Below are 13,642 nucleotides of genomic sequence, written 5' to 3' on the forward strand. Positions count from 1 at the left end.
GTCACAATTCAATACAGAATCAATCATTCATGACTCACAGAAATAATTGTGTGAAACAGCATGGTGCCACATGTTGAATTGGCTTCTGGACAAGCCAAACTCCAACAGTGGCAATCAGCTGAGACCAATCAGATGAAACTTGTCCCAGATGTATCTCACTGGTGCATTTTAACTCATTATCATCAATGATCAGACTTTGCTGTCACCTTGACCCTGTTAACAGTTGACAGTCTCCTCTTGAATCGCCAGCTTAAAAGTTAAAGGCATTCCACTGTGACTCTGTTAATGAGACGTACAACTTCACAGAGCCAAGGTTGCTCTTTGGGCTGAATGGGTTTTGCACATTACTGTGGCTGTCTATTGTTTCTTACAGATGATGTGAGTCGAATATGAGCATGACGAAATGAAAAGCAAATATCTGACAGATAAAATAACATCAAATAGATTTAGATAAACCCTTCTTAGAGGTGACTCTGCTGGTGTAATATTAAAACTGTTTGCAGGGTAGTAAAGTGTAGATAAAGTTTGAGTGCATAAAATGTTTGGCCATACCAGATGCAGATGTGAAGGGCTGAAGGAGTGATCCATGAGGTCCATGTGAATGTGATAAAATGAGGAGAACAAATTATAGTGCCACCACATGTGGATATACTGTATGAAAGGGTTATTTTTTATCAAAGACCTTACCAATCAAAAATGCTTATTATTTCAGCCCATTATTTTCTGTGGAAATACCAACAACATCACTTGGCTATTGTTAATATGCTGGGCTGCACATGTTCTTTTTAAATGTTCTTTGTAGCACAGAGAGAATTAATCAACAGTGGTTTAAGCTAACCAAAGAGAAGTTTGACAAATTTGCCATATTAGCCACTTTGAGCATCTTGAAAAGAGTTCTGGAAGTAGAATATATTGTTTTTAACAGATTGTTTATATAAGATGGTTAACAAGTAGTCATTTTACAATCACCCAGGCTTCTGTAGGTGTTACTGGCTACATTAGTTGGCATTTGTTGCCATAATTGGCATGTGTATGTGGCAACTGTTGGTGCCTTTAAAGCCTCAGCCAGCTCTGAGCACCTTATTGCTGACAAATGGTACAAGCCTTGTGAAGACTGATTCATCATTTTCAACAAATGGGTAATTGATGCTTCTCCTTGCTTTGTAATTCAAAGCAGCATCCCCCACAAACGATCTACACTACGCTCTGACTAACTCTGAGCTGGCACACAGTCGGATTTGTTAAAAAGACGTAAGAAAGTGGTGAGTGGGACGATCGCAGAGCAAAGATAACAGCGTCACTGGGTGAGAGATAGTAGTCAGGAAACTATTTATGGGCACTGGCCCAACTGGGCCATTTTCTGACCGCTTTACTACATCAAAATCAACATCTTACTGCCAGCAGGACAGTAGGCACTCTATTGTTAACCCTGAGTTTGTTTTCACATGGACTTTTATTGCTCCCTGTGTTGTAAATCTGCTTTAAAATGATCATGGATGTGTAGTAAACGTTTATGTTTCACCATTTCTCTCCTCCCACTGTATTATCTCTCCTCTGAGTGTACTGCCACCCAGTCAGCAGGACAGCTAATGGGGTTGTCAGCGGTTAACAGGCTTGTGAAGCTCTTGTCGGGAACATTAACATAGCAACACTACAACAATGAATGTGTTATCAGGCCTTGCCATGGCAACATACAGACAACTTTTAATGAGTGGGACTGAGCAAGGCTAGTGTTGCTGTGTTAGTGGAATTTTTTTCAGAGAATATTAATTAAAAGAATGAAAGGCAACGCAGAGCAGTCCTGTTGCTATATGACAAGCACGCTGATAGGATGGTTTTCTCTTTGTTGAAGCCTGTTTACAAAGTGTAAAGCTATACAGCCTTAATTATTACAGTTGAATATAAACAGTTAAGCTGTGGCCTGGCTATATGAAATGTTTATGGCTCTAATCACTCTAATGTTAAATGTGGAAAACGCCCAGCGGCACTTCTTGGTGTAGTGGAATAGCACAATTGTGCGGCCCAGTGTGTTGGTATGTGCTCAGACAAACTCTAACATGCGCGTGCCCACACACACACACACACACACACACACACACACAATGAGAGCACAAGTAAACAGGCATTACAAAGAACTTCTTTGAGCTATAAAATCCCAGCGCTGTACAGTGCAGGTTTGTGTTACCACAGTTATACCTAATGTCAGGGAAGAGGAGGACAGGCTTGTGGCTCAGCTAGCAGCCGCTCAGTAATTTACAGGTCTGCCGGTGAGAGCTCAACCAGCAAGAGTTGTAAGAGTATTTAGAGATGTGAAATGGACTCCTGAGCCACTGGTGGATGTGTGATGTGTTCCTGTTGGTTTTACTGCAGGGTTTTTTTTCTGTGGGGATCTGAATATATTTGCTTTTCTGTGCAAGACTCAGGACTTGGCAGAGAACCATGGGCCTGAGGTTTTGTGTGGCAGCTTATGTGTGCGTTCGTGGTGGTGGGTTGGAGAATTTTCAGTGTTTTTATGCCTTAGGAATAATGTCTAGGTTTGAGGTAATGCTATATGTATAGTTTGTGAACTTTGGTCAGGCCCTGTGTTTATCAAACATCTAAGAATTATGTTACAGAACACTGTGAAGAGCCAATTTAAGAGTAAAAAACTATTTAGTGAGAAGAATAAAACACATTTATCAAACAACTTTTCATATACATTATTCAAATTTAGGAGTAAACTTCATGAGCTGCTCTCAAGTGATTACATGAATGATCTTGTTTGATCAGAGGCAGGAACAGCCAGTCAGAGGCAAGAATTTATTTATTTCTATTGTTCATTCTTTCCAAATGTAATTTGGCTTTCAAAAAAGCTTTATTGTAGAGTGTTAACAATCATTAATATCAGTAGCAATTAATAAATAACAATCTAATATATTTGTGATATGAATTATATGTAATATATGACAGGCATTATATAATACTTTACAAAATCAGCTGAAATTCAAACTAAGGTAAGATTTCAGCACCATACTGGCAAGTGTAGACAGTGTGGATACATGGAAAGTGATTGCAAAAACAAAAAGAAAAGTGGAATAACATTCTGTCAAATGTTCAAATGAAATTCAAATAACAGGCCAAAATTACCATATTTGGTTATTTGTAAGTATGCATATTGCCTCAGCAAACATATTGTTCGTAACAATCAATAATTTTTTTTGCACAACACAACACACGTCTCAAAAGATGTGAGCTCGGCTCTTAACAAACTGAAGACATCTGGAGCTTTCTTGAAATGACAGTGTTGTAAGTCAATATAGAGTCAGACTGACTTCAGGGTCACAGTGGCCTCACTGCTCCTTTCTACTGTGACAAAAGGCAGAATTGAAATGATGGTGGAGATCACAAAGCATTCATGTCAATAAGGTACAGAGACTTTGTCATAAAAGTAAGCCAGAGATCTGACACCCTTTAAATTGAATTCTGGTTTTGACCTTGGACCTTCCTTTCACCCATCTAAATTAAGGCACATCTCTTTGTAGTGGCTGAATAACAATCCCAAAAGGAAATTTTAAAATTCATTTTCCCATTCCTCTTGTGTGTCTTTCTCCAGACAGGAGCTGTAACACGACCGTGGACTCTAACTCCATGACGATGCCCATGTCAGACCCCAACGCCTGGGCAACAGCCATGAACAACCTGGGGATGGCTCCGATAAGCATGACTGGGCAGCAGCTCATGCCAGGTACCACAGAAAACCTGCTACATACTGCCAAACAGGTCACAAGGTGCCACACAAAAATGCATTGTGTTGTAGAGTGAATTTATTGATGTGGGACTTTCTATCCCTCAGCCTGTAAAAAAAACTGAATTTATTAGATTTATGTTGGCACTCCAGTGTGTTAGGAACATTTGTCAGAACCTCAGTGCAGGACTTATTTGTTTTTGACAGTTCCTTGCGTAGAAGATGTGCTGTAAGGAAGGTATAGCTGCCTACATGTTTAAAGTGGAAGAAGCAGCTGCCTAAAGGTTAAGCCTTTTTTGGTTGTTGGCTTGTATTCACAGACTGGCTGGAAAAATATGTGTGGGAGGACAGATGAGTAACAGCGTTTCCTCCCCCTCTGTTGCCCTCAAAGTGCCCTTGAGCAAGTCGGTGAGCATCATACCGGGCAGCTTCTGATGCGTCAGTGTTTGAATGTCTGGAGCCTCTTCTCCTCTGCATCTACTCCCCCAGGCAGTTATAATTAAAGATGTGCTGTTAGTTCATTTTCCTGCTTAAGTAAAGGTTTGAAAATGCCAAAAGTGTCCGCAGGATGATTACATATTTTCATAACTGTGTTGGGCCCATGGGGGTGGTAAGCCATCCTTGTTTGACTGTACAAAGTCTGGCTGGAGCTTAGGGTGTTTATAATGTACGTGGGAACCCCTTTAAGGAGTTTCCCTGCATCGCCATTAGTCACTTAAGAGTTAGTAATCCTGATCCTGCCCCCATAGTTCCATGAGGTTCATCCTGATTGGCTGAGCACGTATGTGCAAGTTGTAGTGTAGGTGAAAATTTTAAGCATTTTTGGAAATATGTTTATACTTTTTCAAGGAGAGAGATAGAGAGCTATATGAATAGAGGATCAATACCTCTACCACGTTTAATATTAAATATGAGGCTACAGCTAACAGCCAGTTAGCTTAGCCTATTGATAGCTTCTTAAAAGTTTGCTGCAGGGCAGGAGGTCATTGCAGCTGGACAAGAAATAGTACCACAAAGTGCTAGTAAACAGATTTTATCCTCAGACAGAGCCAGGGAAGCTATTTGCTCCTACTCTCTGTTATTATGCTAAGCTAACTAGCTGCCAGCTGTAGCTTCATATTTAATGACAGAGCCTGGCTAACTGTTCTCCCCATACTTTGTTTTTCAGTCTTTTTAGAAATTGTCCCTGTCAACAGGCAAAATGAGAGGGCTCAGTCTGTGGTCACAGAACTAGAGTTTCGATGCATAACCAGCACCTTCTTTGGACAGGTCACATTGGGTCAGCAGCTGAAAATATGACAGCATATTTGTTGGCATATCAAATATGCAAAGTTTACAGCAAAGGGTTTTAGGAAAAGATAATGTTTCTACATGCTGAGCCCCTCTGTATAACCTAGCCTGATATGTAAACACTTCAACATCCTTATAATCCCTCTTAGGCCTGGTTTTCTTAAACCATGGTTCACAGCCTCAACTGAGACATTAGCTGACTCCTTTTGTTGGGGAGTGTGACTCAGCGGGTACAGCTTTGCTCTGAAAACACAAACACTGCAGTTACAATGCAATAATATACATACAGTCAACAGTAAAATAAATTATTTATACAAAAACCATAAACCTTGGTACACATGACAGCACTTTATGTTCTTCTCTGTAGACACTGATGCTCTCCCCAAGAAGAAGCAAGCATAAACAGCTAATATTATTGAAATATGAATACAGTTCCCTCTGTTTATTAACATACTGTAATATTGTGTTTGCTATTAAAAATAAAAGCTTTTTATTGTAGCGATTCAATTTTGAAGTTATTACATCTCCAAATTGTATTTTATAGGCACTTTCAAATTTATAGCAGGCAATGCATCACAACTGAACTGGGCGTTGATTGGTACACTCCACAAAAAAAGTGCTCCAATGAGATATTTTTACAGCATTTAATTTTGAGGAGATGGTATTGTCTGTCAGTAAGGAATAATATTTTGACCACTCTGCCTGTGAGAAATTAGTCTCTCAAATTGCTTTCATAAATACCCTTTTAACTAATCTCCATTCATTTGCAGTATCATAAGGAGAGTTACATTTATTCTTAGCCATATTTTTTGAAAGGAAAATCATTAAATCTGAATAAGAGACAGTGAATATACTAAAAGCTCAGCTCAACAGAATCACAAGGTCTCATTACTGTGCTATATTAACTTAATACAGGAGTCCATATAAAATGAGTCAATAATCCTTATAGGACAAGAGAACCAGCAGTTTACAGCCTGTAACCAACCTATTTTGGTACATTCTTACTGGTCTCATTGTGCCACTTTCCATTATAGCAGGCAGCTGTTTTCAGCAACAGCAACTCCAACCCCCCCTGCACACTACCTGCTCAGTATCAAATGGCAGACAGGCAAAGTTAGCAGTTATCTGGTGAACCTAGTGAAGTATCTAGCAGCTAAAGAGCCAGATATTTCTCTCAGGAGCTGGTGAAGATCAAAAACAGAGCTCAAAGGAGAGTGACTTCTGACACTGAAGGCTATTTCCAAACAAAATTGCCCATCATGTTGCTAATATTCGTGGCATTTTTTTAACTCAATGATGGCTTCACTTAATTACCCATAATATCATGCCTGTGTGACTCTGTCTTGTGAATCATATTGAGTAATATTGTGGTATATTAATGAAATTGATGGTTAGATGTGATTATAGGTCTGTGTTGGCCTAATTGATCTAATTAAAATGCATATACTGAGCTGACTCTGGGATATGAGTAATATATGAGTTCTAACTGTTGTGGAGAAACACTCAGTAAACAGTAAACAACTCTCACATGCACATGCAGAGACTACCAGTTGACTAGAGACTACTATAAAGGGTCAAGCTTTGAAGTAATGATGATGATTAGCAATGTGCAAACTGGACAAATAAACACAGTACTAACATTTCACCTGACATTAAGATGAGTTATGAATGATAAATTGCCACCCTCCTGTCAAAGAATCAAGTGACACAGACTCAGACCCCATCTCAGTTTTCTCATAGTGCACTTAATGAGGAGTAAATGTTATAATGTGGAAACTAACTTGCCTCCTGCCATTACCCGTTTCTTTTTTCACAATATGTGCCTCATGAGCATAATGAACAAATATAACTGATCAAAGAGCTGTGTCCTCAAACACCATCTTATTTGAATCATTTGGGCTCAGCCAACACAGATAACACTTCATCAATATCACTTTAAGAACACTGGATGAACATTTCAGAACCAAGGGCTTTAAGATTAATGAAGCACTGATGCGTGTGCCCATCAGTTATTCGTCATTATTATTTTCATCATACAACTTATTGTATATTGTAAATTATTGAAAAAAAATACTGTATTATATAAAAATCCACTTTTCATTAATAATATAACAATAGACTCCATTTGTGATTCATCTTTTCTCTCTGGTGGAAACACTTCCTTTTATTTGCAGTCCATGCTTTTCATTCATGTTTTTACATACTGTGCATCTATACATAGAATTGTTTGTGAGTCCATATTTAAGATAAATGCATGTGGCAGTTGCTGCTCTTTGCTATAACAGTTCACCTATTGAATTTTTACTGCTCTCACACTCAGAACAGCCTCTGCCAGCTCTCCTTTCAAGAGTATCATAAACATTACCGACAGAGTGGGGAGCTGACCAGCGTGATGGAGATGGAGGGAAACACTCTTGTACACACGTTAAGAGAAAGAGGTGTGGAGGGGGATTTGATCTGTGTGGCAACAATGGATTAGGCCTTAGTTGCAGTAATATATCTTCATTAAAGTCGTTTTGCTGAAGCAGTTTCAGAAGGGTGTCATGGAGAGAGGAAAAGAGGGGAGGAGAAAGAGATAGAGAGGGAGGGGAGTCAGGTGAAGAGGACAGCTGTGTCTCCCCACGTGGATCATCTGGAAAAGCAGCTGGTGCTTCCCTACCTTTGCCTCTTCCTCCCTCCTCTCTCCTTGCCTATTCCTCCCTCTCTCCCTCCCTCCCTCCCCAGCCCAAATTACCCAACATCTTCATTAATGTCTCATTACAGCTGAGTCAGCCGCTGTAACCCACTGTCACATTAGAGCACACACTGCTCATTTGGTTTGTCGAGAGTTGAGCGCTTTCACACTTTCAGCCGGCACTCAGTCGCACTGAAAGTGCAAGGATGTAATTTCCACTTTTCTAAATCCTATTTATGTCTTACCTGGATAAGACAAGAGTCTTATCTGCTAATAAAAATATTACAATGTTCATCTTACTCACCATCAATTATTACTGTGTGCTCACAGTAGTAAGTAGGTAATAATAACCATGTAATAGTGATAATGTAAAGGAGCAGCAGTGAGTACCTTCAAGTTTTTTATGGCTGTATGCAGCCTGAAAAAAAACTGTAGACACCACTCAGGGCTGAATTTAAAGTTAATAATATATCATAGTAATGGTTATAAAAAAGACAAACTTTAATTTGTGATTGCATTGACAATGCAGAGTTTTTTATAGTATGTCTTCTTTTTGTTATACCGTTCAATAACATTGATTGTAATATATATTTCTTGTCACTCTTATACATGCAATAAACTGGGTTCTGCTACAAACTGAGTATATATCTATCTGGGAATTATTAAAATAAAGCCTAAAGTATCTCACTCTTAATCCTTAAAATCTATAGAATCTATTCTGTAGAATATGAATAAGGATCTTATATAAAGTTTAGCTTTAGCCTAGACAGCACCTTAATCTTTTGTGCTGTCAGTTATTTTTTGAGTTATTTTTTTATGATACATCGCTCAGTGCTGTATCATCTCCCTGCTTATAAGGTAATCAGCGCGGTACTTTTGTCTCAGCTGAGCTCAGTATTATCCACCTGCAGACAGACAGACGGACGATTTGTGAGACTGGATGAAACGATTCTGTTTGAAGTACTCCTACCAGCTCATTTTCTTCAACTCTGTTCCTGCCATCTCTGTCTGCATCTCCCTTTAACCATTTATGAAGAGGAAATCTCAGGTCAATCAAAGTTGACTGCTAAGTGCAGTCTGAGCTATGACTTTGTGTCCACACTCCCTGTTCTGCCTGCACTTAAACAGGCAGCTGAAAGGAGGCCTCCTAGCAGTAAACCTGACCTCTGCTGAACTCCATCCATAATCCATAGGTTCAGTAGACTTTGGCAAGAGATGCACGGTCATATTTCCAGTCTGTTAGCTCTGAACCTCGTGAACCTTTTGAGCCACTCCGAACATACTCAACACACGCAAATGCATGCCTTCCCCCTGGAGCGCCTCTCTCTCATACACGCACACATACAAGACAGAGAGCATAACATTACACAAGCCATAAAAATGTATACTCAACCCACTCAAACACATGCTCTCAGTCACATTTTATGTTCTTTGTACTAGTCCAGGTGGATAAAGTATTAACTCGGCATCATGACCAAAAGAAAACTGTTTTGACTCAAAACTAGAGGAGAGAACTTGCCAAGTCTCTCTTTATTTCCACCTGAACTCTGTTTTATACTGTTCTAATCCATCATGAGTTGTTCAGCTTCATTATTATTAAAGGAATACTGTGTTGTTTCACAGCTTGTTTGCTGTCAGATTTGGAAATGGATGACAAGACAGAGGTCCATTTCATCTCTGGGTGTTCAGCCAAGAGATGGTCTAGGACAAGTTGAGCCCACAGAAGTTTAGTACACAGACTGGAGACAAGAGGAAGCTACACAAGGTAACACACAGCTCCTAAAACAGCCCCAATATTGTCTTAACATTTTGTATATTTAAATCTAACCACCGTTACATTCATGATTGAGGATTTCAGGTGTCCAAAATCTGAAATATATAAATATAAATACCATGAATCTGAAAAGCATCAAGTGATTTTCCAAAAACTAAAAGAAACAATGTTGTGATACAGACCTGAGGACAATCATGCTTGATCCAAGACAGCCAAAGATCATTGGACTCAACCTAAAATGCCAGTGAATTGTACAGATCCAGGTAGAAAGAGAACACCCACACTGGCAGAAGTATTATACTTCACTTATAAGCAGCCATGGCCAAAAAGATTAGCGTAATTACACGTTTTCAACTTTCACAGTGCTGTTGTCTGGTGATTACATCACATTGCATAACAGTAGCTAATAGCAAGTCCACATTGACGCACTTGGAGTTTCAGACATATTGACATAGAGACCCTAGATCCACAGGAATAGACTCAATATAAGTGGCATGACTAGGATGGATATGGAGATTTCTAAGTAAGTGTTGAAGGTGAGTGCAGTCACCTGACTCCATGTACCAGTAATAGTGACAAAGGTATGATTTTTCCTGCTCTTGTATAAGCATAACAAAGCTAAGTGGAGAGTAAGGGGCATGTCTGTCAATCAAAATCTGTACGCACCCACTCAGTCCTGAGAAGGGCTCTAATCAGGCACAGTAATTTACACCTGTGTGGGTGCACCCTGGCTGTGCCCAGCCTTCAAATCCAACAACACTGACAGGACTTTTAAGAAGCTGCATGCAACCAGTGGGTCAAGTAAATACCTCTGATACTATCCATCACCTAACTGCTCATTATATTGTATCACAAAGCCTCATTTCCTCCTCCTACACATGTAAAATACACACAAACATGACAGCTTTGAGGTTGCTAAAAGCCCAAATCAAAGCCAGGCTAAACAAGTGCTGGACTTATCTCTATACTGAACGAACAGAAATGAAATTGTTATTGATCTTTTCATATAACTGCTGGCAAGAAAACAAACAAGTGTGTTTCCCAAAATGTCACAGTTTTCCTGCAACGTACTATTTATTATTTAACAGCATTTCTTCCTCCCTGATTTAATCAGCACTGTCCATACAGCTGCACCAACAGACTGGGAAGCACTTTGTCAATCCTGCTTTTAGATAAGTGCTATATAAATAAAGACAATTATTGTTATTATTAAAGTATTACTGGAGTGGAGAGATAATATGACAGACTGAATGGAGAGTTCTTTCTGCTGAAGTGTCACTTTGTCAGCACTTAAAATGCCTTGATTTGATTTAATTCTGCATTGTCTGTCATTTTTGCAAACGTCATTTGTCATTCTGTAACATAGCCTGTTATTTTTAGAATTAAACAGTTTTCTCTTCAATTTGGCAGCAGGAGTAAGGCACAGGATCAGTCTCTATCCTTTTGCGTGTCTGTGAATCACACTGTTTTGATGAAACAACACTGTGCTCATCTTTAACTGATTTGCGTGTCAGTGGCGTAACAATTAAAAGTGAAAGCAAAGCAACTTTTGTTGATCCAAGAAAGGGATTAAATAGTCTGCTTGTAAAATGTTCTGTGTATCTTAACTAGGCCCCCAAATTTTTAGCCTAATTTATCCCTATTTACTATACAGTGCACTACTATACTTTTATATACTATATGTTCATATTCTGAGTTTGACTCTGTAGAGTACCCCCAAAGGAATAGAAAAAATTTGTATTCATGCCACAGGCACTGCATTTCTCTGTTACCTGTCACTAACCCACAGTGCGTTGTGTTGCATTTTATAGACATGAATGACAGTCATGTGATCCTACACCTGTCAATGGTTATTTACTGCTCACTATAGAGCAACACTTCTACCTCTTTCTGGTGATGGAGTGATGAAGTAAAACTGAAGCCCTAAAATAGTAAATAGGTAGTATGCCTCTGCCCCCCTTTTTTGCAATATTCAGGTTCTATTGAAACTGAGAGAGGTGTTGATTAACTTTAGGGTCATTTTGACCATGACCGAGGATTTCTTGCAAGACTGCATTAGTTTTAGCTCAGTGTACCTCCCAACTCAAGCGTATGTGGATCATGAATAATCAAAGTTGCATTTTATGAATTTCTTTCTTTCTCTCTGGCTAAAATATATGTATAATCTTCTAAAACTTTTAATGCAGAGGTTATGTGAGATAGCTGGACTCCCAGTGGCCGGAGCGGAGGTACTCTTTTGTCAACACAGCTTAATGTTATTGAATCCAAGCAAGTAAACTTCTATCCAGTTTGAATTGTGTGGACCATAAAGCTGAGAGGCCTATTGATCTCTTTATGATAGATATCTTTATGGTCAGAGTTGGTGAATGGAGGTTGTGTATGTTGGCGCAGTGTTATTATTGGGATATTGAATGGAGGACATTACATCACTGAGTCACACACCCACCCTCTGATGACAGCAGAAAACTGTGGAAGAGCCAGAGAAATGGTTCTCCTCCATCTCTCCCCTCTCTGTCAAATATGATTACGTCTGTCTCTCTGTTTCAGTCTCTCTCTCGCTCTGTCTCTCTCTCTCTCTGTCTCTCTCTCCCTGAGACCTTACAACCTTACAAGCTACCACTTATTATCACAGACACACAGACACTCTCATCTCTAAATCTGGCAGGATTTATTCACTCTGGCAGCTATGTCTAAGACACTTTATCTCAGGGATATAATTTAGCTTTTTTCAAGAGTTTTCACCAGACTTTAGGACTCATAACTCACATTCTCCTCTAAAGAAAGATTAAGGCAGGTTTTTTACTTTTTTTTTTGGTCCTGATTACATCCCTGTGTCCTCTAGTCAACCTTGCCAACAATGCATTGTTTCAACAGCCAAAAATTCTATGTACAGGCTATAAATAAACTGCCGAACTAAACTTTTCTGTTTAAATTACCATGTGAGAAAAAATAGTCCTAACTTTATTTATTGGTGGCTCATTGTTTTTCTCTTTGACGCCTTCAGTCCAGGGATGTCACTAAAACCAAAAATGTCAACCAACTGGTGACACTGGAGGTAGAATTAAAGGTAAATCCCCATAGGAATTACAACACAGTAATTAACGCGATAAACATACACATACATACACTAAACAGATTGAAGTGAAACCAACTTCTGTGCACTGAAACTGAAATAACTAGCAGAGTTTTAAATTGTCAACAAATGAGTGACTACTTGCCATTGATGTACATTTTTATAAAAAAAAAGGGGGGGGGGTTCTTTTAACAGTATACTCGCTGCCAGCTTTAAACCTAAACCCAAGTTGTTTCATGTCTCATAACACTTATTTTCTTGGTGTCTTTTGTTTTCTTATGCAGTCTATTCATACTGTAGTTATCCCCATTGTAATTAGTTATGCTCTATCAGTAATAGACCAGTTTTTCAGTCTTGTATATTTTGTCTTTTAACTTTGCCTTAAATTAAATTCCACAAAACATTAAACACAGCCTTGAAATGTTTTTAATGTAGCTTTCTGAAGGTTGCAGATACCCTTTTATATTGTTTAGTGCTGTTCAGGATATCCCCGTTTACTGGAAGGGGCCAAAGCACCGTCCCTTTACACAAAAGTACAGGATATATTGATTCCAGTTGGGATATTCAATGCTCACTTTCTCTTCTCCACTGGGAGGTCAGAAGTCAGAGCCAGCTGGAGGGAACTGAATGATTTTCATGCTTTCAGATCTTGGTGTTACAGTTGTACAGCTGGCTGCCTTTTAGTAAATAAAAATGAACAGCCAGTGTATCTCCACATTAGCATTCACTGCAAAATGGCAGTTCTGTTAGCTTACAGCACTCCAGGACAACAAGGGCATTCATGATAGGCTCCTCTCATGGAAATAGATGTTTCTATTACAGGCAATATTGGCATTGATTGGCTGGTTTGGACCCTGATTAGATGTATTATTGGATAAAGGCCACAAGGCAGCTGCTGATGAGACTAAGGCAGATATGTGGATGAATTTATTCTTTTTCTTTCTCATAGTCATACACACAGACACACATATGTATATCAACCAACCAACACAGACATTTCTTTACACAAACACAAAGGAGTGAATGAACCACAAAGCTCATGAGAGAGAGTTCCCCACAGTTATTTCTGAGTTTGCATGGCACACACCAGTAATGTATGAGCACACA

The 13,642-nt window shown here is 39.1% G+C and overlaps 1 protein-coding gene across 1 annotated transcript in view; it reads left to right on the forward strand.

The window, feature by feature from the left end:
• The window catches only part of LOC108895356 (ecto-NOX disulfide-thiol exchanger 2), a 143,857-nt gene that overhangs the window by 75,593 nt on the left and 54,622 nt on the right, over window positions 1–13,642 (forward strand). The window contains exon 3 of the mRNA XM_051072503.1: window positions 3,593–3,724. Coding sequence (XP_050928460.1) covers window positions 3,593–3,724 — 132 coding nt within the window. The remainder of the gene's footprint in view (window positions 1–3,592; window positions 3,725–13,642) is intronic.

This window comes from Lates calcarifer, linkage group LG8 (assembly GCF_001640805.2).
Source record: "Lates calcarifer isolate ASB-BC8 linkage group LG8, TLL_Latcal_v3, whole genome shotgun sequence".
NCBI lineage: Eukaryota > Metazoa > Chordata > Actinopteri > Centropomidae > Lates > Lates calcarifer.